Genomic DNA, 25,094 nt, shown 5'->3' with positions numbered 1-25,094 from the left:
GATTTTTCTGTACTCAAGAGCGAATCTTATTAAATGTAATGTAATTTTGTCTCGTTCTCTTCTTGTAGAATTTCACTGCTGAAATGCAAACAAACCAACCACCTGCTGCAGGAAATGTTGAAAAATAATTAATTTTAAAATGGATTTTTTTCCCTGACACTTTTCACCACAGATGTACGAGACGTTGTGAAACTCAACTTCAATATTTTGAACCACAGGTGAAAAAAGCAAGACAATATTATTGTACAAAACCGATGCCAAAAAAAGAGCTGATGCCAATATAGGATTTTTTTTTTTTTTTTTTTTTTAAATCAAACATCCACCTAAAGAAAAAAAAAAAAAAAAAAAACACAATAGTTAGTTTACCCATGAAATTTTGGAGGGCTCTTGCATTGTTACTTTACCTGGCTGTGGTTTAAAAATATACATTAAAATAATATAAACATGAGCAGCTATACCAGATATAATGAAGTGTCATGTGGCTTTTTTCTTTTTGTGTGTGTAATTTGCTGGATGGATTATTTTATTAGATCTATTTTGGCATATTATATACACACTTCAGTGAATTCTGCAATACATTACATTTTAATACTCCATAAATGCAGACAGACAAGGAATTTTTAAAGCGAGCTCATTAGAATTTATTAAAATTCTACCAGCTTACCCAAAAAGGCAAATAACACAAATATTTAGTTCCATCTGTTCTTTTTAAAACTCTACAATGTTTCCGAGGCTATTGTCCTGCCGCCCTTCCAGCTGTACCTAAAAGATCTCAGTCAGTGCATGTAAAACTTCTGATGGAGCAGCAGCTACAAGCCCTTCATAATCCTACAGGAGTAAGTCAAGCGCCTACTAGTGGTCTGGATGAACCATTAAAGTCCTTCTGCGCAATCACAGAAGTGTTTCAGTGCGTTCCAGTTTCTCGTTTCACCAGCTCCCTTCATTCAGTTCTGAAATACTGTCATCACGGATACTGATGGTGAGTTCTGGAAATCCTGAGGTTCAAATGTAGTCATCTGTGCAACACTCAACTTTGTAAGATTAGCTTTAAGACTTCCTCCAGTGACACATTAATAACAGACAGTTTTAGACCTCAAATCTCGAGCGAATTGTAAGAACCTAAAGGAAGAGGAAGAGCTGTAAGACTGTGAAGATCATTAGACTGGAGTGTTTAAGGATTAAGTGCTTCCTCACAACACTCCGTTGTCCAATCAGAGGGCTTCAATTCATTTCTGGTTTTGTTGTGCATTTTGAACTGGGCTCATTTAAGTGAGTGCATGAAGCTGTCCAGGTCGTATTCGTTCTCGTACTGCTGCTGATCCCACAGGTCGCCCAGCCCATCCAGAACAGATTTCATACCGGTCTTACCAGAGGACGATGCTGCCGCTTCACTCTTCTCTGCTTTATTATCCTAAACATCAACACAAGGCATCAGTATGAATGTGCAGTTCTGTTAATCCCTGGTATTAAACAAATGCATGTGCAGATATTCATGTGGAAAACTAGTGTTTAGGGCAGCGCTGCCTCATTGGATGGTGTTTTGCATGTATGGCCTGACCTTGTCCAGTGTGAAGAGGTTGAGCAGCTGTTCTGTGCCCATGCTCTGCAGGCTGGTGTTCTCTTGGCTGATGACTGTATTTGCAATGGTCATCTTAAATTTCTGCAGACCCATAATCTTCTCCTCCAGCGTGCCCCGTGTGATGAGACGATACACATTCACCACACGTTTCTAAAATGCATAAACATGCATGCATTACACAGTGGCCCAAAAATCAGATTTTTTCCCCCTATTTTTGCAACATAAATTTAACAAATAGACACGTCAGAATGTGATTGTTGTGCAAACGTCACAAAGTTGAATTTAATGAATAGTGAAGTGGGTAAAAAAAAATATATATAATAATAATAATAATAAATATATATATATAAAAAACACACCTTTAAAACGGCCAAAAAGCAAAAATATAATAAAAAAATTAAACCATAAAATAGCAACCCCAAAAAAAACCCCATAGGAAAAAAATTATAATAATAATAATAAAACGCACAAAACATTATTCTTCTGTACCTGTCCTATTCTGTGAGCTCGATCCATGGCCTGCAAGTCTTTCATAGGGTTCCAGTCATGCTCCACAAACACCACGGTATCTGCTCCAGTCAGATTCAAACCCAGCCCACCCACATGGGTAGTGAGCAGCAGAACATCTATGGACGGATCATTATTGAACCTGTAGGAATAAAAAGAAAAAGAAATAGAAATTTCCATATAGAGACCCAAATCGATCTGCCCATGAGATGAAATCTTTCCAGTGTAGTTTGCGTGGCTGTTTCACCTAGAGACTATGGAGTGTCTGAGGCCAGCCTGAACGCTTCCATCCAGCCTGAGGTAGGTGACTGTGGGCAGCTGTGTTTTGAGCAGATCCTGCTCCACGATGTCCAGCATGCTCTTCAGCTGGCAGAAGATCAGAACACGGTGCTGGGCCACAACAGCCTCTGTGCCCCCATCAGCTGCTCCGGCAGAACCCAGTCCACAGTCCAACAGCAGCTACAGAACAAAAATACATAAATGCTTCTGTTGTTACGGTGTTGTTTGTTTGCTTTTTATTCAAGATGGCATTTGATGATGATTTGATGGAGAAAAAAAAAAAAAAGTTGATATTAATGAATTGGCTTAAAAATAAAAATTTAAGAAAAAAAAAAAACAAACCTTGGCTGATATCAATGATTGAGATATAACTTGAATAATAGCTGATATTGCTAACTATATATAAATATAACAAGGGCAAATTTGGGTAGTACAGATAAGTGGACGCACCTGTTTGAGGGCTGAGAGTTTTGGGGCGTGCTGAATGTCTCTGAGGCTGGAGTGCTGTCTGCTCAGCTGTTCTGTGATGTGTTTGTACTCTGGGTGTTGAGGGGTCAGCACCAGCGCTGGGTGATTACACAGCTTCCTCAGATACTGCAGAGCCTGAAACATCCACCACGAACATTACAGACTATTCAACTGAGAGGAGGATAATCTTGTGCTTTTATAAGACTTCCTGAGATCAACCTGGAAGACGTGTCCGGTGGCCTTTAATTTGGGTTTCTCTTCCTCCTCTTGCACAGACGCAGTGGAAATAACGTCCTCCACGTTCACCTTTGCACGAGACTTTGCAAAGTCCTCATATAGTTGAATCTGATCAGGCACAGGTGAAAGAACAAAGGTTATGTAACTAATAATATTAAATTAATATTTTTTAACAATGACTAAGACATTTAAATTCATATTAACTGAAGGGGTTTAATGTTTTATGATTGCTACTAAGAAAGCTGAACTATGCACTATGTTTGTAGTGGCACTGTACAGATCCCTTCTGACACACAATGAAATCATAGAATCTTGCTGTAATCAGCGGCCACATCCTTGATAAACATCCTGTGTTTGTGTTTTGTACCTGTAGAGGACTGAGGTTGCAGTAGTAATCTTGTATGATCTTGGGTGGCAGATCTTGAAGCACATCATCCTTCATTCTCCTCAGTAAGAAGGGCAGAACCTGCCTATGCAAAGCTTCCATTGCCAACACACCTGAAAAACACATCAAAACATTATTTTAGACCAAAGATGGCAACATTGCTAAAATGACTTCAAGAGCTGCTTCATAAATCAAACATCTAAAACTGTCACAACGTAAAGAATCCATAGTCTTAAGTGATTCCCATGGTCCAAAACATAAGTTGAGGAAAAGCTTCAAACTGAGAAGTCTGTGCTCCAACAATGAGGAGACCAAGAGACGTAAAAAATAAAAAAATAAAAATATCACACCCGCTTCCTGTTCGCGTGAGGAACTTTTTGCATCTCGACTGGCGAGGATGGGCTTCCCGTAGCGGGCAGCAAACTGACGCTCAGTGCCAAGAAACCCTGGCATCAGGAAGTCAAAGAGAGACCACAACTCAAGAACATTGTTCTGCAGAGACACAAGTGAAAAACAAGTACAGGCATTAGTTTGGCAAATTAAATCATGATCGTGTGCCTTTTGGCAAAAACAGTCAAGAAGTCAGTAAGATTTTAATTTTTAAATAATTGAATACTTTATTCAGCAAAGACATTAAATTCACCAAAAGTGACAAAAGGCATTTATAATTTGATTTCAAATGAATGCTGTTCTTATGAACTTTCGATTCATTAATAAAAATGCATTGTTTTAATCACTGATAAGAATAAATATTCCTTGAGCATCAAAAGAACAACTTCTGAAGGATCATGTGACACTGAAGACTGGAGTATTGTCTTCTGAACATACTTTTTACATATTTTTATATGTTATAAATATAACATATTTTTCCTGACCCCAAGCTTTTTAATAGTGGCGTATACAAGCCATCCAAGAGTATAATTCTCACCTGGATGGGGGTTCCTGAGAGGATTATTCTGTAGTTGGCAGTTAACTGCTTGATCGCTTTAGAAAGTTTGGTCTTTCCATTCTTTATGACGTGACCCTCATCAAGGATACAGTAATTAAATTTAATATCCCTGTATGCGAAAATGACATTGAAATAATGATGCTTTCTTTCATCCCACTGTATATGAAGAATAATAAACATGTAACAAACAAGTTGTTACCTGAAAAAGTCAATGTCATTTCTAACGACGTCATACGAGGCAACAACGAGATTGTGTTTCTTCACCTGGTGCTGCAACCTGCATAGAACGAAAACTGAACTTGCATTTCCTATTAATTTTTTAAAAACTGGGCAACAAATTAATAAGCAATTTCTTATGATGGTACCATGCTCTTTCCGTAGGGGGGCCAGTATAGTGCAGAGGATTGAGATACTCTTTAGAGCAGAACTTCCCAAGCTCATCCACCCAGTGTCCCGTCAGGGTGGGCGGACACACAACTATGGAAGGCAAAGGGCAACAGTCGGGAGCCTTTGACCTGGCATACTCCTGAGCCCTGCACACATGCAGCAACACAGTTTAGCGGGTCAAATAAAGTCTTGCATTTTAACTATACACTAGAAATCTGCAAAGCCCCGGAAGAATGAAGTTGGTTTGGGGTGTACCTGAGGAAATGATCGCCTGCCAGAATACAGATGGACTGTAGGGTCTTACCCAGACCCATGTCATCACACAAGATCCCATGAAGCTTGTACTTGTTCAAAAATGCCAGCCAATTCACTCCATCCTACAAAAGAGAGCAGGACGAAGCTCAGAAATAAACTCTGAATCAAATCACCAGCAATTTATGCAGTCAGACGTATTTGTTAATTAGTTACTAGCCTCGTTTCAATCTCTAGATTTGCAAAAAAATAAAAGACTTTCATTGACAGAAGCGTGAAAAGCAAAGACACCTGTTGGTATTTCCTGAGGTCTGCTTTGATGGGCACAGGAATCTTATAATTTTCCAGTTTCGTTCCATCAAGCAGCTGCTCGAGGAAGTGTCGTTCTCTGGCCTTCTGTTGAATTAAATCTTCAGACATAGACGGTGGGTCTGGGATTCCAGCCTGAAAGAAAGAAAAGAACCAAGATGAAAAAGGAAAATAGCAGCAAAGAAGTTATGCAACAAAGTGATGAGTTCCACTGTACTGAGAACAGACATGACTCAACACCCCTCCCTTCAAATTCTTAGCTAAAAGTCTTGCATTATTAGACACTATGAGATGCATGAATGCTTGACTATGCTCATTCCTGATCGCTCACCTCAAGAGGAAGCAGTCGGATCAGGGTTGCAAAGCACTGTGTGGCCATGAATCGCACGCTGTCACAGTGGTCACTCATACGGCCCAACACAGGGACCACCAACAACACAATGTAGGGCACAATATCCACATCCAACTGCTCCATCACACCTGGACACTGTGCTCAGGATAATATGTGTTCTGAACACCACTGTACACACTTTAAATGTTTGTAAACTAGTGTCTGAAAGTTTGAGGTCAGTAAGATTGAATGTTTTTGAAGTCTCTTAAGATCATCAAGGTTGCATTTATTTGATCAAAAATGCAGATTAATTGTATGAAATGTTGCAATTTAACGGTTCCCTATTTTAAAAAATTTTCAAGTTAAATTCTTCCTGTGCTGCAAAGCTGGATTATTAGCAGCTTTACTCCAGTCTTCAGTCACGTCACATGATCCTTCAGAAATCATTGTAATAGGATGATTTGCACCTCAAGAAACATTTGAAAATTTATTTTAAATAGTAAATACTTTTGAGATGTTATAAAAGGCTTCGGTCACTTTTAATCCATTTCATGAATCCTTACTTAATTTCCTAATTACTGACCACCACTACTACTAATAATCATCATCTTACTGACTCCAAACTGTTAAGTACACCTTCCTCTATTTGTAAGAATTTAAGAAGCATTATAATTTAACACCTACATGAAATACAAAGACACTTTTAATACAACAAAAGAGCTTGATTTTTATTTGTGACATGCAGAGGATACAGGCCAGGGCTTCGATGGCCCCCTCCTGCTTGGTGTTGTCATCAATAGCACCCAACCAGGGAAGCACATGTTCCAGGAACACATTCATGGTCTCCATAGTAGCGATCTTGCTGAGCACGCCCACACAGCGCGCGGCCATGTGACGTACAGCTGTGTATGGATGTTGCAGACAGGTGCACAGGAGAGGCAACTGCTCCATCAACTGCAGATAGAGAGGCAACAGGAGACCGGTTAAAACTGCCACTGTTCATGTAGTGATACTGAATGTTCATGAATGTATGTGTGCGGGTCCATACTAAAGGGATGAGCTCTTGGGACATGGCTCCTGCTGTGACCTCTAGCACCTGCAGAGAGTTCACAAGCTCCTGAGCAACCGGGTCTCCCTGCTTCAGCAGCTGACTGGAATCTGCAACAAACACCAAATGAGGAGCAGGAAGAGCATTTACTAAAGGAATAGTTCACCCAGAAATTTAAAATTTATCCTCAGTCCATTTAAGATGTACATGAGTTTGTTTCTTCATCGGAACAGGTTTGAATACATTTTGAAATTACATCACTTGCTCACCAATGGTTCCTCGGCAGTGAATGGGTGCCATGAGAATGAGTTCAATATGATAATGGCACCACAATAAACAAAAAAGCTGCATGTTTGTAATGAACAAATACATAAAATATTTTTTTAACTTCAAAACACTGCTATAGGCTAAAACATGAGTCCTCAGTCAATAATATTGCTTCCACTAGTGGTAAAAGTTGTCTTGTCTAAATTTTTATGTGAGAGGACAACAGAAAAATGACTTTCCACTGGGGATTCGGATTCATAATTCGGCCCGAAGCTGTGATTTAAGTGAAAAATGCCTTATTGATTGATTTATTACAAACTATAAAGTTTTGTTTCACAAGACATTAATCGATAGACTGGAGTGGTGTGGAATACTTTGGGATCATTAAGATGTTTTTATTATCTGTTTGGACTCTGACGGCACCCAATCACTGCAGAGGATCCATTGGTGAACAAGTGATGTAATGCTACATTTCCCCAAATCTGTTCTCAACTCATCTACATCTTGGATGCCTTGAAGGTGATCACATTTTTTTTAATTTTTTGGGTGAACTGCTATTTTAAGAAACATTAATCTGAATTTATAAAGAGCTTTTCACAAATCTCAATTCATTTAAATTAAAAACTTCACTGGGGAAACAATGGTTACGAACAAAGTAAAGACAGACATACCAAATCCCTGAGCATCCAGCGCATTCCTCAGCGGACCAGTCATGGAGTCCCACAGATATGGCAAAGTTTTGGTCAACTCCTTACCGAAATGCCTGGCAACTGTCATCAAGCAGAACTCTGCTCCTCTCCTCTGGATAAGACATGGCTTCTTACCCTAGGTTAGGATTACACAGAGAATCATATGAGATCACTGAAGAGAACACCGTAAAGCTGCTAATTATAATGCTGTAAATACCTCATCTGTTTCTGTGGTAATGCTGCCTCCGAGGGGCAGGTCATTGTTGGTAGTTTTGGGGGCTTTTGGTGTGGGACCTCTTTTGCTGGTGATGGCAAAAGCTGCTTTCTGATGCCGGTAAAGGGTGATGATGCCCTTTGACTTGTTCACCATGTGATGCATCGCATCCCTCTCTGCCACAGATGCTGCAGGATAGATTAAATACAACACCTCTAAAACCCCTAAAACAACAGGACTCATTTTATACAATTAAACCGCAACATTCAAATTAAGTAGAAATATTTTGGTGCATCCTTTCTGGACATTATCAATAGGATTTTTTTTATTTATTATAAATTACATACATTTCATTTTAAAAGGGCCTGAATGGACCTTAATATGATACAATTAATTACTAGAAATAATTTATAAATACATATTTCACTTAAATGTTGAATTAAATTGAGACTTTACAAACAATTTACACAAATTTGTGCTGATCATGTTTCATAAATATAGCTAATGAAAATATGGGATATGGGAATTGGAGATAAGGTCTTCCTCTCACCTTTACTGCTCTCTTGTATTGCTGGAGTGCTGGCTGGTGGGACAGGACATGCAGCACTAGGGGTGAGCATTGGATCTACACAAACCGAGCTGCAGAGATTCTTCAAGATCTTGGCATTCGGGCAGGGAGATCTGGCAGCGCACAGCTGCAGCAGGCGAGCAATGTTGGAGGCTGCATAACCCTGGACGAGCGTGTTCTCTTCGCGGCGGGCCGCCTCCATCAGGGGCCTGACAACAGGATTGAGTTTATCCGGCAGCATGGCAAGTCCAACTACAGCGCAGGCAGCGAAAGTATGAACTCTCAGCTGCAGCTGCTGCCAGTCGGCGCTGGTCTCGCACACAGTGGAACGAGCCTGCAACCTCTTGCTGTCCAGCAGCTGGAACTGATGTGATTGGAGGTTCAGAGAGGAGGTGCATTCTGAGAAGATGGTGGTCACCTAGAGAGAATGAAAACTAGTCATTTTGGAGAGATTAATTCAGTGTGGCAAATAGGTACTTAGTTGCCTTGTTGTCTGTCCCTGTCCATACTGAAATGTATGGATTGTTTTTTCTGCTGAGACTATCACAAAGCATTATGTAATTGATTAACTCTTTCCCCACCATTGAGTTATCTCGTCATTTAGAAGACAATGTTTCTTCACCATTTTCTCAGCTTTATGCTCAAAATTATGCATTTTTATGAAACCTACTAGGCTTGCTGCGATAGACTGTGTTGGTAATGATACCGGTGTTAAGACGCACCACCGGTGACGATGCAGCACACAAATGACAGTTGCGCATCACAGATCAGATTTCATTAATCATGAGGAGAGTGAGTCGAGTGGACCGACAGAAGTGTGAGGTTTAAAAACAAAAAAACAACTGATGACCACATTAGAGTTTCAAAACGAAATTGTAAAAGTGCCTGTTTTAAAAATACTTTGGATTTTTTACTTCTGCCATTAATCCAAGTGATATTGAAAGTTTTTTTTTAAAAATGTGTTTATTTATTTGGTTCCACAGTTATTTGATTTTATTTTATTTAACTTTTTTTTTCTTTATTATTTTACATGATTGTTTATGCCATCCCTGCCTCCAAACATTCTTATTTGTTTTGATAATAAACGTTCTTCATTTCATAATTATTTGTTCTTTCTTTGTTGATTTTGTTTTGTACCTATACCCATTTAAACTTTGTGTAAATTATTTGTTCTTTTATATTAGGCATATAGCATGGTGTATTTTTATCCGTTTTGTTAATAAAAGTTCTATGTTCTAAGTTTTATTGTGTTGTTGCTTTAATTAAAGCAGTTGATGCCGAATAGCCGCTAAAAGTGAACGTAAAACATGCACAGTGCTTTTATAAGCTATTTAAGCAAAGGAAAGTGAGGGAAAGAGGAAACACTCAAACGAAGATTCATACAACCCCCACCGTATTACCAGTGTTGCCACATGTCGAATGACTGGTGGAAAAATGTCCTCACCGTCACAACCCTAAAACCTACCTATATTCAAGAGTTGATTAAAAAAAAAAAAAAATGAATGCTTTAAGCTAGAATTAAACTGATTATTTTGTTTAAAAGTAGAGGCTCTAATCTTTATTTCAGTATATTGTATATTCATACAACAAAATATACTAGAGTCCATCAAATTTGAGTGAAAAATCATCAAAATCACTGGCGGTGGCTGACAACTTTTTGCAAAAATGCTGGCGGGAAAAGAGTTAACTGATGAGAATAGACCTTATTCTTGTAATTTAAAAAAAGAATGCTTTAGAACTGTAGTTTTTGTATCTCAGTGTCTTTTACTAACCAGCTCATTAGCCTGATCGATGGTGAATACAGTGGAGTTGATTCGTTCGCTCACATCAATGTTGGCATCAGCCAGCAGTGCTATGAGCTGTTTACATTCGTTCTGCATGCGAGTAAAAGGTATGGCGATCTCATCATAGTAGAGTTGCTCTGAGAGAATGACCAGTAATCTGGGCTGGACCACACTGGACAGCAGCTCGCACTCCTGTAATGTAGGACAGCACTAACAGTCATTAACATGTTTCAAAATAAACTTGAAATTGACCCTCTCCCATTCTCACCTTCTGAAGGCCTGCCCACTCACAGATCACCATGGAAACCGCAATCCGCTGAAGGGCTGATTTGGAATTGAGATGGAAGAGTAAAAGCTGTGCTAGAGATTCCGCAGGCCGGAGTTCCTGAGAAGAGCTATTCAACTGTGGGTCACAAATACAACTGCACAGCGCCCCCAACAGCCTAGGAGGAAACAAAAGTAGTCAGTCACACATTTGGCACAAATAAATTTTTTTTTTAAAGAATCCCCCCCACACACTTTGCAGCCATTAGACGTGCACGTGTCACCACATAGTCTCGCGTGGCAGGGTCTTCGCCAATCGTCTCCGCTCCACCGATGTACTCCTGGACCGTTTCCTTGACTGGAACAGATCCTTGTCTGGTCTTTCCAGAAGCCTTCTCCTGCGGAATAACAAAATGAAGCTCAGAGCAGATCTACTTTTGGATGAGTGGGAAGTGTGAAGATTGTAGGATGGATTAGTCTCAGGCAGCCTCAGACAGCATGCCCACAGACCTCCCACAGTCCATTCACTGAATGTCTGCTGCATACTGTACAGAAAAAAAACCTGGAAAGCACTTTCTCAATCTGGTGAGCACTAATCTAGAGTGAAAAATCTGCTATCTTTGAGCTATATCTGTACTTATTACTTTTGGACAGGCAAAAAGTTTGTACCACATGTACAAACTTGGGCTTGGTAAGTTGTTTTTTTTTTTAATGTTTTTGAAAAGCTGAATTTTATATAATCATTCTAAATGTGCTGCTCAAAACACATTGCTTATGATAAGGTGTTTTATATTCTTGTAAGAATTCTTCAATGAAAAGTAACTTCAAAAGAACAGTATTTATTTGAAAATTAACCAAAAAAAAGGCCTTCACTGCCTTCACGGATCAATTGAATGCATTACTGCTAAATAAAAGTATTATTTTCTTTAAACACCATATGGTCATTCATGTATGTAAAACCAACAGATGCAGCACATATGATGCTGTATAAGGTCAAACTGATTCTTAATTACAGCAAAGTACAGGTAAAGGTGCTGACCTCCACCCTTACCTTTAAGCGTGCTTTAACTTCCAGCAGCATATTGGGGTCAATTGGGATGTGTGACGCTTGCATCATCAAACAGAGCCATGCACCCATCCAAGGACAGCTGGCTGCCACCACATACTGGTGCGGGGCCTGTCGCAATAACTCCCCCCACACCTAGAGAACCATCCAAATATGAATAAACTAAATAACATATCAATTATACAAAACATTCTAAGGATGGAACAGAGTAAGAAATACCTTTTGTATCAACTCTAGGATCTCCTGGTTGCTCTCCAGCATGCAGGACTGAAAGATGTGTCTTAACATGTCCTGCATGATGGGATTCAGCCACAATGCACAACTCTGGAGGGAAAAACCATAAATCAGAGCAGGAAACGAGAAAAATAACTGAAACTGAAAATGTAAAAGACTGCATATTTTAATTTTGCTAATCCTCCACAAAGATTATCCAACCTGGTCTGCTTTGGAAAGCAATGTGAAGAGGGTCTCTAGGGCAGCCCGACGAACAGAAGCGATTGTGTGTCTCAGGAATGGCCATACTCGAGGAACCAACACCGTGAGAGACTGGTGCGTGCTGGAAATGGAAAAACAGGGTTTTAGCTTCCCTTTTATCATTGTAAAGAAATGTGGCATTAATAGCGATGAACACGAGAGCGCTTTTCATATTTCAATAGAGAAATCTCACCTGCACTGGCGGACCTGTGGGTAAATGAGCAAGGAGGACAGGAGGGTCATGATGCTGTTAGTCGAAGCTGTGAGATCATCCAGCTCCAGCAGGGCATTCCACAGTGTGTCCACAATGAAGGGAACCTATAAAGCATTTTTTATTTGCTTATAAAAAACAGCGAATCTCTGTGTTGAATGGCTGTTGTTTTACTTCATTGCATTGTTATTATTTGTAGAAGTTGTACCCAGCAACTGCCAACTGACACTATTACATATAATCGTCAACACTGACTCATACCTGCCAACCTTGAAGAAATTTTATGAGTACTAAAACTTCTAGATTTCAAGCCGTTCCACCACTTTTCTAACTGCCAATGCCAACTAAGCTTGTGGATAGGAGGGGCAGGTGGGCGGTGGGTTAACATGCAGCGCTCTGATTGGCCGAAAGCTTTTCACTCCACTTACACGCTGTGGATCAGCGGCAGAATCAGCGTCATAGATTGCATAGAATCTGAAATCGGCGAAATGCGAGACGCAACAAAATGCGTACCTAGAGAGCAGCGAATCGTACAAGCGTACTTATGGGTCAAAATGCGTGCAGAGTACGAAAAATGCGTACATGTTGGCAGGTCTGCTGACTTTTTACTTGATTTAGGCGAGTGTTAATTTTAGGCCCTCTGCCTACTCTGACATTTAAATCTTCTCTGATTTAATTCTTTTGTTCAGCCCATCAACAACATTCTGGAGAGCTGTTTTCAAGTTGAAATTGAATTTGGTATTTTTAATTTCTTTTAACCACTAAATGAAAAAAACGTGTGTGTGTATATCAGGGCCTTTAGACAAATTTTTTTATTATGTTGGAACATTAGGAGTTATCACATGCAGAGTGCTTTAAGCACAAACACTGGCAGCGACAAAACAACTGTCCAATATTAGACTATTTTAAGATTTTCAGCATCTGTTGATAAGGCATGCTCTTGATATATCCGCATTGGCTATTATATCTGAACCAGCTGTCAAATGCGAATTAAACTAGAATCAGCTCAGACCTTAGCAGGCTGCAACTGAACCAATCCATCCACCACTGGGATCAAAGCTGCTGCTGCCACTGCACGAACATCATCATCCAGGTCCCGCAGGCCTTCTGTAATGGCAGGAAGAACCCGGGGCAGCAGCTCAGCGATCAAATCCTGAGGGTCAGCAATATGTGAAAGTCAACCACAACTTAAACACACTGCAGCATCTAGAATATCATTTTCAATCTCGGCCAATAAGAATCTGAGTCTTTTCCACCTGTCTGACAGCAAGAGCGTATTTGATGCCGAGCAGGCCTCCGTGACGAACCTCCCACTGGTCTTCAGTTAGCAGCTTGAGCAGAATGTCCACAGTCATTGCAAAGCCACTGTTTGCCATGTGCCTCAAGGCCACACCCAGAGTCTGGGCACACGTCTCTCTGACAGGTGCTACCACCTGGAAAGATAAGAAAAAAAGAAATGCTTTAAGATGAAACCAAGAAAATTAAAGCCATGCCATAAATAAGACTTGAAATATTTTTTCCATTTTATTTAAAAAAGAAACAGGCTTACAGCAATTAAAAAAAAAAAATAGGGCCAATTTTTACATAACAAAAAAAAGAAAGAAAAAAAGATCAGTCTTATCAAACCACTAGGGGGCAACAGATGTTAATATAAAATACTTCAGAAATTGGGGGAAGATGACAAACCTCATCTGACACAAAGTCTCCAAATCTGTCAAGAGCAAAGACGCACAAAAGCCGGATGACCAAATCCTCCAACCACTCCTGGTGCTGTCGCTCCATCTGAGAAAATAGAGGGAATCAAAAAAAAAATGTAAAATTCACACACTGAACAAACTCTGACAGGGATGATGTCCAATGAACTGGTGAACACCTGTTCTGCTGTACTGCCAACAGTCTTTCCTCCACCAGTACCATGACACTTCAGCACTTCCCTCAGTCCCGTGCCGGCACCGTGACGAATCTAAAAATACCAAACAAAAGTTCACTGACCAACCAGTACCCCTTTCACAGTAAACATACATACAAGTAATATTTTTCATTGCTCCACTTCACATGTAAATGCAAACTGGTTTGTCTCAAAAAGCACACAACTGGCAGGCATTAATCTTGTTTTTAAGTAGAATTTAAACCATTATAAATAATTTTCTAATGGCCTTGTGGTTAGTGCGCCAACATGTAGCGGAACTACACCTCCGGCAACCCGCATTCGGTTCCCAAGTCGAGGTTCTTTGCCGATACCACTTCCCTCTCTGCCCTATGCTGTAACCAGTTTTTTTTTTTTACCCCCCCCCCCCACTTTTATCTATTTATAATGTAAAATCAATAGATAAAAGCACAAATTTACTAAACCTGAAAATAGACAATACAAAAAAAGCTAAAACGCAAAAAAAAAAAGATAGTAATACTTTAATAGTAATAAAAATACTTACAATAATTCTAAAATACTGTTATGACAGCTAGATAATTTACTGCTCCATTTGTTGTAATGTGTAGTCTCAACCAGGGCTGGGAGAGAACAAATATTTATGATATATTCACAATGATTTAGATGGCAATATAAAAATTATGCAACATTGTGAATTATGGATATATTTGAATGCACTTTTTATTGGGCCATTCATTTTCCTAAGCACTGAATGATTAGATTAGTTGTATGATCCCTCCTGGTCTTGCAGCCATTTTAGAGCAAACACGTTTTGTAAGAATAATTTTTTTTTATTCAAAATTTTTGTTATAATTGCTTTGTTCTATTTAATGTGTTTTTCAGTACCTCCCACGAGGGGTTGAACAGGTCATTGCACAGTTCGTCACAGAAGCTTTCAAGGGGCCATTCCTGAGTCTGTGAAACAAAACAAAAAGAAAAATACATACAGTACACAGTACAGTACAGTAGTATAGTAAAAATATAGACAGACAGAGCTGACAGTTGAATGTCAACAGCTCAAAGTGTGGAAGAAAAACAAGCATGTGTGCATGTCTCACACCTCCTCAAATAAACTGGAGTTATCAGGAACATTATCAATTAAGACTTTGCTGTCGGTTGCTGGCTGCTCAATGACTACATTTGTAGTTTTCCGGCGCTTCTCCTCTGGCTCTCCCTCAAAACTGTCATTGCTGTGGCAAGGAAACATAAGAGCAGTGGTCAGACTGACCTCCCACTCCCCATTAACAGTCATCATCTTCAATGTGAAATACTGTTCATAGGGCAGGGAGTCTTCAGGCACATCACGATCTGATTCTGAAATTGATTTTCAATGCATCTCTAGGAGTGCAAATCTTTGAAAATTGAAGGTGGCTGTAAAAAGCATTAAAGCCGTTTTAGAACACGTCTACTTTCACCCACTAACAAAACTGTTAAACAAGTCAATATACCCCAAATATCTAATAAGTATAAGATGAATGGCAATTTTGATTTAACATTAACTTAAAAGCAAGCAATGAAATCTCTACCTCTTCTCATTAGGATCCACATCTCTGGATTTCTGCTTTGCCACAAGTTTTGCCATCCTCTTGGCTTTATTCTTCTGTCGATTGCTCATGCCTGGACGAAACTCTGAATCTATGAGCTCTGCAGCCGGCTGAAGAGGAGAGCACAAAACTAAACTTCCAATTGAATATTTTAATACAGTAAAGGCCCTTTTAGTAAAACACCTGGTATTAGTGCTGGGCAATAGTTTCAGTGATTTATGCATGTTCAGCCTTAAAACTGTATGCTTTCTGAAGCGTTTTTCATTTGTAAGAGATTCCAGCACCACTCACCAAATGGTTGCGTGAGAAGTGACAGCCCAGGCTTTTCCCAGGCTGTGATCTGTTGGTACTGGAAGCACAGGCATCCTCCAGGTCCTCATCATTAAAAAGCTCCTCTGTGTCCATGCCGATCGCTGCACCCATATCCAATCCCAGCTTCTTCTGTAACTGTTTCCTCTGCCGGGCCAAACGCTCTTTGGGATCTGTCTCACCTGAGAACAGAATGCATTTAGGAGTAAGAATTGCAAAACAAAAGTCATCACCGACAAGGGTGTTTTAGGTGTTTGCTTTGCAATCAAAGTCAAAATTATCTATAATATTCTTGTCTCTCAATATCACCCATTTTACTGTCCAATACATAAAAAAAATAAACCACTTGCATAGAAAAGTAAAAGCACTACTCAATAAGGTATCATTCACAAGTTAATAACGAACACCACATGTGAAATGGAAAAACCAAGGTGTGCATGGAAAGATGGAGATGAGAAACATACTATTATTCAAATTTCTCCCCTACTGACATGCAAATAAAAGGCACACTTATCACCTGCACCTCTTACCCACCTCTATAACAAATAATGTCAAACGTAAAATTGCTAATTTCCTTAAAGTCAAATTTAATTGTATCGAACCATACTTATTTTTTTTCATGTAGTAAAAATTTTCTACTCAAAGGTAACACTGAATTAGTCTTGGTTGCATTTTAGATAATGTATGTCTGTGGGAAAAAAAAAAAGGTGCACGATGAGTTGATATTGAGAAATTGAACAACCCTTAAACACCAAGCACAAAAAGTGTAATAACAGCATGAACGTTTCAAATCTGCAGTTAACACACATATGAAAGACATAACCCTACCTGACTTGTCATCTTGCAGCTCAAATTCAGCACCTGCAGAGCCGAGCAGCGATGCTCCATGCTTGAGCAGACGGGAGATATCAAACCTGTAGAAACTCAGCCGGTCTGAGGAGATTTCATCTGGAGACATATCTTCAGCACACACCTCTGAGAAAGACAACATGCATTAAAAAGCAGTTTCTATGCTCAAGACAATCATTAGACAGAAGCTTAATCCTTGTTATCTTTTAACGTGCCACGTGGCATTACCACTGCAGGATCAAACTGGCATTGATTTGCATTAAACAGCCTTGATAAAATTATATATATATATACTACATAACTAGTTACCAGAACAGCATGCCTTTAAATAAAAAAATTGGACAGAAAATCCCAAAACATCAAGTTCTCGAGCAATGCAATCTGGGATTAATCAGCTCACCATCTTTTGGCTTTGGAGGTGGGTTCCATTCTGGAATATTCCTCACTATGGCTTCGACAGCTTGTCCCGCTGCGATTCGTGTATCCCAATTTGGACTTCTTAAGTATGTTAAAACCTATTGTGTCCAAAGGAAAGGAAACAGATCAATAATCTAAAGAGTTAAAATTCAGCTATGGGCAGCTTTGTTCAAATGTACAAAACAGTACGCAAAAAAGAAACCATCAAAACTTTTACCTCAAAGCTTATGTTAAACATTTTCAGAATTAAAATCATTAACCCAGCCATAAAAAAAAAAATAATCAAACAAAAGAGGTTTTGACAGCACCCCTAAAAGGCACACAGGATTGTAAATTCAGTAACATATGCATCTCAAACTACCATGATAACACTATCTGATACCCCCACAATATATTTTGTGTAAACATTCTTTCAGATCAGTTTTGCACATCTAAATACTGGTTCAATTCGGATTTGATTTTCAAATCCATTCTTTAGCTCCACACTGGCATTTTGCAAGTAATAAAGTTAACTAGGGGTGTAACGGTACGCAAAAATCACGGTTCGGTACGTACCTCGGTTCGGTTCATTTTTGGTACAGTAAGGGAAAGAAATGCAAACATTAAACTGCAGGTTGTTTATTACTATAAACTTTTTTTTAACAATTTGTTTACAATTTTTTTTTAAATACTTTAATAAAATATATATAAAATAAAAAAAATAAGAAGAAAAAGTAATGCTGCAAAGTTCTCCACTAAATAAAATACTCAGTCTCAAATCAATATCATATAATAAAACATAATGAAAAATATAAATAAATAACTATGATTACAGTGCAGCATTACCAATCCCAGCTTGTAGGCCTGCTCATATTTAAAAAAATATATATAACTTTTCCAAAGTGTAAAGTGCAGCATCAACAGTTTCAGTTTTTAGACCTGCTCAGATATCGTTATTGCGTTGGACCAAACGGAATTAAGAGCAAAGGTCTGTTAAAATGCCGATGGGAGCTGCGTTTGAATTACAATAGTTTTTTTTCCTAGTTGTAGTGATGATCACACTAGGGCTGTCACTTTTGTGAAAAAAGCATTTTCGATTTTTATGACATAAGTGTTCATTGAATCGATTGAAAAATCGATTTTCCATGTCTAAAAAAAAAAAAAAAAGACGTTTCCTTTTTCAACGCCAAATAACAGACGGACGTAAAGAGACCGCTGGAAATGCACAAGTCAGCAATATTCTTATTTATTGGCATTAGAGCTGTAATCGGCCCGACAAGACCAGAGCGCGACAAGTGCATTTTGATTGACAGCTTTTTAAAAGCCCGAACCCGTTTACAGCCCGACATTACTCAAATGTGCGCACGGTCGCAGCTCTTTTGCCTTATGTCAAGAGTGAGTCATTTATACATGTTTTAACATAATTTATTAATAACTAACGTAGACTACACCAATAAAACAAGTCTTTTTTTAAACTAATTAAATTAAGATACATTTTAAATTAAGATTGGTATTTGGCAATAACAAAATTAAGATAAAGGCTCCGTCGGATTTGCTTCGCACTAGCAGCTGACATTTAATAAAAGAATAATGCCAACATTAGCTCATACTCTGTCCACATTATGTCGAAACACATCACATGACCGCTCATTTACCTCGCAAACCGGAGCGCAAGCCTGAGCCCAGCCCGAGCCGGGTGGGAGTATTAGTGCCAATGTTTTACCACAAAAGCCGGTCGCTGTCAGCTGGCAATGGTGGCTCCTTTTCATAACTCAGCCTCTCCTGTAAGAGGTCGCTTTCGACATCACTGGGTCTTATAGGCGCGTATTTGCTGGTATTTTCTGTCTGGCTTTCCGAAAGCCTACTGAATTTTTTAATTAATAGTGTACCTATTTGGTTAAAATCGATTCCCTATTTTCATTTTCAAAACTTTTTTTGGTTGTTCCGATCGATTGTGCAATCGATTTTCAAAAGAGAAGTGACAGTCTTAGTTCACACTCGCGTGATGCCTTTTGAATACCTTAGGCCGGTGACACACTGGCATATTTCACCTGTCAAACAGTCTATTTTGCCGTCAATACTGTTGACTACTCCTTTATCAGTAGGCTTTATATTTATGCTCAACATGAAGTACAGATATTGTTGTCGTGAAGACAAGATCCTGGTCTGTCGGCGGTCTCCCTCTATATCACCTACATTAGCAGCAGCGCGCCAGTGCACAGAAAACGCGAAGCAGCCATCACGTAACTGGCACGCAGCAGAAACGCCACGCTCACGCCAGGCAGCCAGTGTGTCACCTATGTTCCGCACAAAATATTGCATTCGGTACACACGTTCACCGTACTGAAAGCCCTGTACCGAAACGGTCCGGTACGAATACACATACCGTTACACCCCTAAAGTTAACCCATTAGTTGAGGCAGACAGTCAGCATCTACAACAATTGCAATAATAATGGTAAAAGCATGATGCCAAAATCAGCATGTGTCAGCATGATGCCAAAATACTTTTTTTTTTTTAATTTACATTCAAAGTGTCTAAGCAGATCACAAAATGTTTTCACATCACATATGAGAGCTTTGTGAATTAGGGATGCACTATAGTATCGGACCAGTACCGGAATCAGCAAATAATGGCTTTAAATGCAAACATCGGCCAGATGTAAAAAATTATGCCAATATGTCTTGCAGATAAGAAGAATACATAAACTCACACGTGCTACCGATTCCCTCACGTCAGCAATGTTGCTCATTTTTGAAGCAAAGTTATTCTTAAATGGTGATTAGATTCACTGTTTTGGATAGCTGCATTTCAACTGACAATGCTATTTAAATATAGTTTTTAGGCCTATTTTTAATTTTTAAATCAGAGTAAAAAAAAAAAAAAAATCTTTAATTCTAACAAATAAGTTCTTGAAAAAAAACACACTTCAAAAAAATTTATACAATTTGTTTATAATTTCCGGACAGGAAAGACTTGGTGCTGCTTCCAAACAAAAAGAAATATTCGCATCGGCCAAAATGAGTTGAAAAATATCTGCAAAAATCCAATATCGTACATCCCTATTGTGAATAACAGATGGCAAGCATGCATTCTGAAATGTTGCATGCTACAAAAGAAAAGACATTCTTCCAATACAAATACAAACAGGTTCTACTAGTACAAAAATGCCTTTTTTGCTGTTCAGACTACAAACGAGTAGATGAGTCTGATGTGTCAAAATGAAAAGAAAAATAAGATATTCTACAACGCTCACCTTTGATAGCAAGTTATTAAGCTCGTGTGGATGAAGCTTAACAACATCTCCCAACTGCTGAGCAGCTGCTTTACGGGTAACAGGAGTCGTACCCGTATCCAGCAAAATAAACAGTCGTTCCAACCTGAAGATAGTATGTTATTATTAACACAATGAAGGTCTGACTGGCAACACAATTGTACAATGTTATAAAATCATTAATGAAGCCACAATCCCACCTTACTCTGAGCATGAAAAATTTCTTCACACGCTGCAAGGGTCATGACATGACAGTCTTTTTAAAAACAGATTAATAATTTGACAAATACTTATAAATTAGCAAAGCTGAAGTTTTCCCATGCAGTACAGTCACAAAGCAATGTGCAAATTAGCAAGTAAAACTGCCTATTTGTTTATATAGTCACAAAATGTAAACTACACTAATCACCAAGCCATGTGTATGTAAAGTTGGATATACAGTGTGTGCACCCATCTTTATCTGTATTCATACAGTATTATGGAATAATTTGCATGAGTACACAAACATATACAAATATAGCTACATCTGGAAGATACACAAACAGAATATATCATTACCTTCATGATTTTCTGTATTGTGGTTTTGAAACTATATGTATTGTGAAAAGCAGTATACAAATAAGACTGACTTGAATTTTAACAATTTCATATCAGAGACCAAACTAATTTTGGCGTGCAGTGAAATTCGCTTTCCAAAATCTCATGAAAAAGTACAAAGTTTAGCGATGACAAAGTGTTCTCTATGCAAAATAAAGCTTGCGTTTACATTTAGCTGTTTTTATTTTCTCCTCCTAATAGCACCAGTGGCATTGGACGCATATTTACATAATGGTCTGAATCCATTACATTTATTTACGAACCATTTATTATAACTGATAGCTGGTCACGTAACCAACGTGGCGTCACCCATGAGAGGGCGACCCGACTCATGAAGAACAGATGCTTTCCCTGAGGATCTCACATTCATTTATTTCTTTGCATACATTTTAATTAGTAAAAAATGTTTTTCGTGTAAAAACAGACATCTGCTAGCAGGTTTCCTCATACCATCCTGTCAAATGGTGTTATATAACGCCACATTAATCTACTGTATCAACTGAAGCCATGGATTAGGAGAAACGAGTACTGCCTTCAGTCAGTCTGGATGTTATAACTGTAACGTTATTTACTGACAGGGATGACACTGCGGGGGGTTAACGTTAGTCCACTAATCACCCAGCGGAGATTTCCCAGGATAAAGTAGAATTAATATGTCAGAACACAAATTGTTGGATTCATTACGCATAAGTAACACAAAAAACACTACTTATTTACGATATACTTCATGAGACAGGTCATATTTGTTGGAGGTTAACGTTATACGGCTTCTGCAGTCTTCGGTTGTGAGGAGTAACGTATAACGTGACGTTACTTATCTTAAAACACTGACCGTTAGAAAGAAAGACGTTAACGTTACTTGTTTTAAAAAAAACTGCCCGTTAGAAAGAACTCGACTGACATACATTTACCTAACGTTACGTTAATGTATATAACAAAAGTAAGTTATTAAGAGTTAGAAAATTCCACTGTGGAGACACATTTGCCTTTCGTAAATCAACCTTTAGCCAACAGACTCACCTTGAAACAGCCATATGAGCTGCTTGGGTTTGGATCCGGGCGCGGGGTTCGGTTCAGGTTCGCGTGCGCGGACAGGCCGGATCTCTCGCGCACTGCTTCAAAATCGGTCTGCTCGCGTATTAAATATTTCCCACAGCGCCCGAGGACGCCGAGTAACACCTACGCCAGCGTACAGATTTGTTTATCCCTCAGCACTTCCCCGAAAACGGTATTTTAATCGAATAAACGGGGGAAAGTAATTTTGTTGATCACAAAAGAGAAGCCAGGCAGCTGATTTTATACGAGGAGCCATCTTGCATTTATTCCTTCCTCCATGGTAGGCGCGCTGTGATTGGTTACATGGGCTCCAGCTGACCAATCACAACGCGCTTTTCAAAAGGGAAGCTCACAGGACATGTAAAATATGTTCCGGAAACTAATTTTTATCCAATTTTCAGTATAAATATTTTATAATATTGAGTGGGAAGCGTTTATTTTGAACCTGTACTTATTTAAAATTCGTATTTGAGATATTTAATGAAATAATTTGAATCGATGACAAGCGGTAACAATGAGTTCCCCATAACTGGTGCTTTCTGACCACTTCATGGAAAATTACACTTGCACAAAGACAAGCATCGACTTGGAATCTGATGAGAAAACTTTTAGAATCACTCATATGACGAATGGAACTGAGAAAATACTAAATGTATTTATGTATGCTAAGTATTTTGCATGTATGTGTATTTTTTATTTATTTATTTTTATTTAAGAAATAAGACCTTTGTTAATGCATTTTTATTTGAAGAATTATATTGTTTAAAATAGGCTATAATTAAAACATTTCTTGACTTCAATTCTATCGTGGAAATGCCAATTCGTTTCATAATAAATCTAAATGTCTACTAAATTTAAGCAATATAGTTTCTATTTGATACTCGCTCCTTATAATTATACTAAAATACAGACAATAACTCTTTGGATATTCCCTAACGTTACATTTGATGTAATTAACGAATATAGAACGTATCGCGGTTGAACCGTCTTGAGTTTCTTCAATAGTTTTTTTTTTTTTTTTTTTTTTTTTTTTACTTTTAGCGTTTCCCAAACTCATCGTAAGCTAACTAGGCTGACCTCGATTGGTAACGACGGAATTTTACCGTAGTTGATTTCTGGAAACGAACCCCACCGTTGATGTGGTTTCTCTCTGTGTTGCCTCCCTCTGCTGGTGACCCAGAGTAGCTTCAATATTCAGATAGCAAACCATATTCTGTCCACATCAAATTTTTAAATTAATCAGATTGCCAGTGTGCTATTGATGGAGATTTGTACTTTTAGATTAATCATGTTGATGCATGTGAAAAATAAATGTGGATTCTTCATCAGTGCACTATTTGTAATTGTATAACATCTCTCTTATAAACCATTTGCCTTTTAACTCTTCATTCACTTCCTTAATGTTTCAGGTTTCTACATTTATTCACCAAAGGCTCCACATCAGTTTCTAAAAATGACTTTAACATGCTCTAAATGGTTTTAGACCAAATGATCTGTTGTCATGACAACATTCCTGTGTGTGTGTGTGTGTGTGTGTTAGTTAATTTATCACACTTTCATTTTTGAATGTTCACTGAATTAATATATATACAGTGTTAGTAAGTAGGCTAGTTACATGTAACAAAATTATGCAATTTAATAAAAAAAAAGGTAACACTTCCTTATTACGTTACATGTACCTCTTATTATAAAGATAAATGATGCATAATTACTTGCAAATAACCCTAAACCAAACCCTAACCCTTAAGTCCATAGTTAATTAACATTACTCAGTACTTATAATTTTTGTCACAGTTAATTAATAACTTCCATAAACTGCAGTGACTGCTCTAAAACATGAAAAAAGTACAAAAAAGTACACTTAGTACACACAGGACACGTAATTATTCGATAACTGTTTTATTTCCTATTTGGGTTTATGTATATGCTTTCTTTTTTGCATTTGCATTTAGCTGTTTTGCTTGTTTAGCTTGTGGCATTTTTCTCCTCCTAACAGCACCAGTGGCATTGGATGCATATTTATCTAATGGTCTCGATCCATTACATTTGTTTACGAACCATTTATTATAACTAATAGCTGGTCACTTGATCAGCTATATCAGCTTTATGTTTTGATTTTATTTCAAAAACAGTATTGTAGCTATTTTCTGATATGGTTTTAAATCTGTATTTAATCTCAGAATGATTGTAAAGTAAGTCTGATTTTGTGGTGGGTGTTTTTTTAAATGAAATTATTTTAATCTAAGTGATGAAGGATTTAGAAAGTCTGACAGTAGTCAGTGTTGTGTGCTACTATAAGGTTAACCCTGCCTAGTTTACATGTTTAAAAATGATTAACAGTTGAAAACATTAGACATTTAGAACAGTAATCAAAAAGTTATTACATTTGATCAGTTACATTAACGTAATAAAGTAACTGAAATAGTTACACTTCTTATAAACATTTTTAGAAGTGTAACTTGTAATCTGTAGCCTATTACATTTCCAAATAACCTTAGAAACACTGTGTTACTCTTTTACTTTTCTTCTGATTAAAAAAGCAGTTTTTCCATAAAACAACAACAAAAACAACAACACTTTAATAATATAGCAAAAATGTGAGGCATTCAAAAATAGAATTTACAATAAGGTGTTTGCTCTACAGTATTTTTAGATGATTCTAAAAATAAAAACTTGTTGGTCAAGAACTTTTTATTTTAAAGTTCTTTAAAAAAACAACTGCTTTATGGTGATCTGAAGAACCTACAGAATTGTGTAACCGAATGAAACAACATCTTGTTCTTTGTTGATTGGTTTGAGATGCTTGAAGTGTAATGTTGTGCGTCACCTCTCAGTCTTTTTGATCAGATGAATGTAAGACTGCAGAAATGACAC

General features: G+C 38.1%; 1 protein-coding gene across 1 annotated transcript; it reads right to left on the bottom strand.

Annotated features, from left to right (window-relative positions):
* Positions 1-617: 617 nt before the first annotated feature.
* On the bottom strand, positions 618-22,527 carry btaf1 (BTAF1 RNA polymerase II, B-TFIID transcription factor-associated). The gene is made up of 38 exons (XM_052572517.1): positions 22,185-22,527; positions 20,550-20,673; positions 17,298-17,412; positions 16,877-17,023; positions 16,031-16,230; positions 15,722-15,849; positions 15,256-15,385; positions 15,042-15,110; positions 14,142-14,231; positions 13,955-14,050; positions 13,525-13,701; positions 13,281-13,421; positions 12,251-12,375; positions 12,019-12,139; positions 11,803-11,907; positions 11,569-11,718; positions 10,773-10,915; positions 10,522-10,696; positions 10,242-10,445; positions 8,452-8,887; positions 7,905-8,089; positions 7,670-7,823; positions 6,732-6,841; positions 6,436-6,637; positions 5,684-5,832; positions 5,335-5,487; positions 5,047-5,168; positions 4,770-4,937; positions 4,604-4,681; positions 4,384-4,513; positions 3,806-3,947; positions 3,438-3,568; positions 3,053-3,178; positions 2,816-2,968; positions 2,334-2,545; positions 2,069-2,228; positions 1,559-1,729; positions 618-1,411 (listed from the first exon to the last, which is right to left on the bottom strand). The coding sequence occupies exons 1-38, from the start codon at positions 22,196-22,198 to the stop codon at positions 1,262-1,264; spliced, it is 5,586 nt and encodes a 1,861-aa protein (XP_052428477.1). The 5' UTR covers positions 22,199-22,527; the 3' UTR covers positions 618-1,261.
* Between the last annotated feature and the right edge of the window lie 2,567 nt (positions 22,528-25,094).

Source organism: Carassius gibelio, chromosome B13, assembly GCF_023724105.1.
Source record: "Carassius gibelio isolate Cgi1373 ecotype wild population from Czech Republic chromosome B13, carGib1.2-hapl.c, whole genome shotgun sequence".
In the NCBI taxonomy this organism is placed as follows: Eukaryota; Metazoa; Chordata; class Actinopteri; order Cypriniformes; family Cyprinidae; genus Carassius; species Carassius gibelio.
Note: the sequence above shows the minus strand (reverse complement) of the source record. Positions and strands in the feature narration are given on the sequence as shown.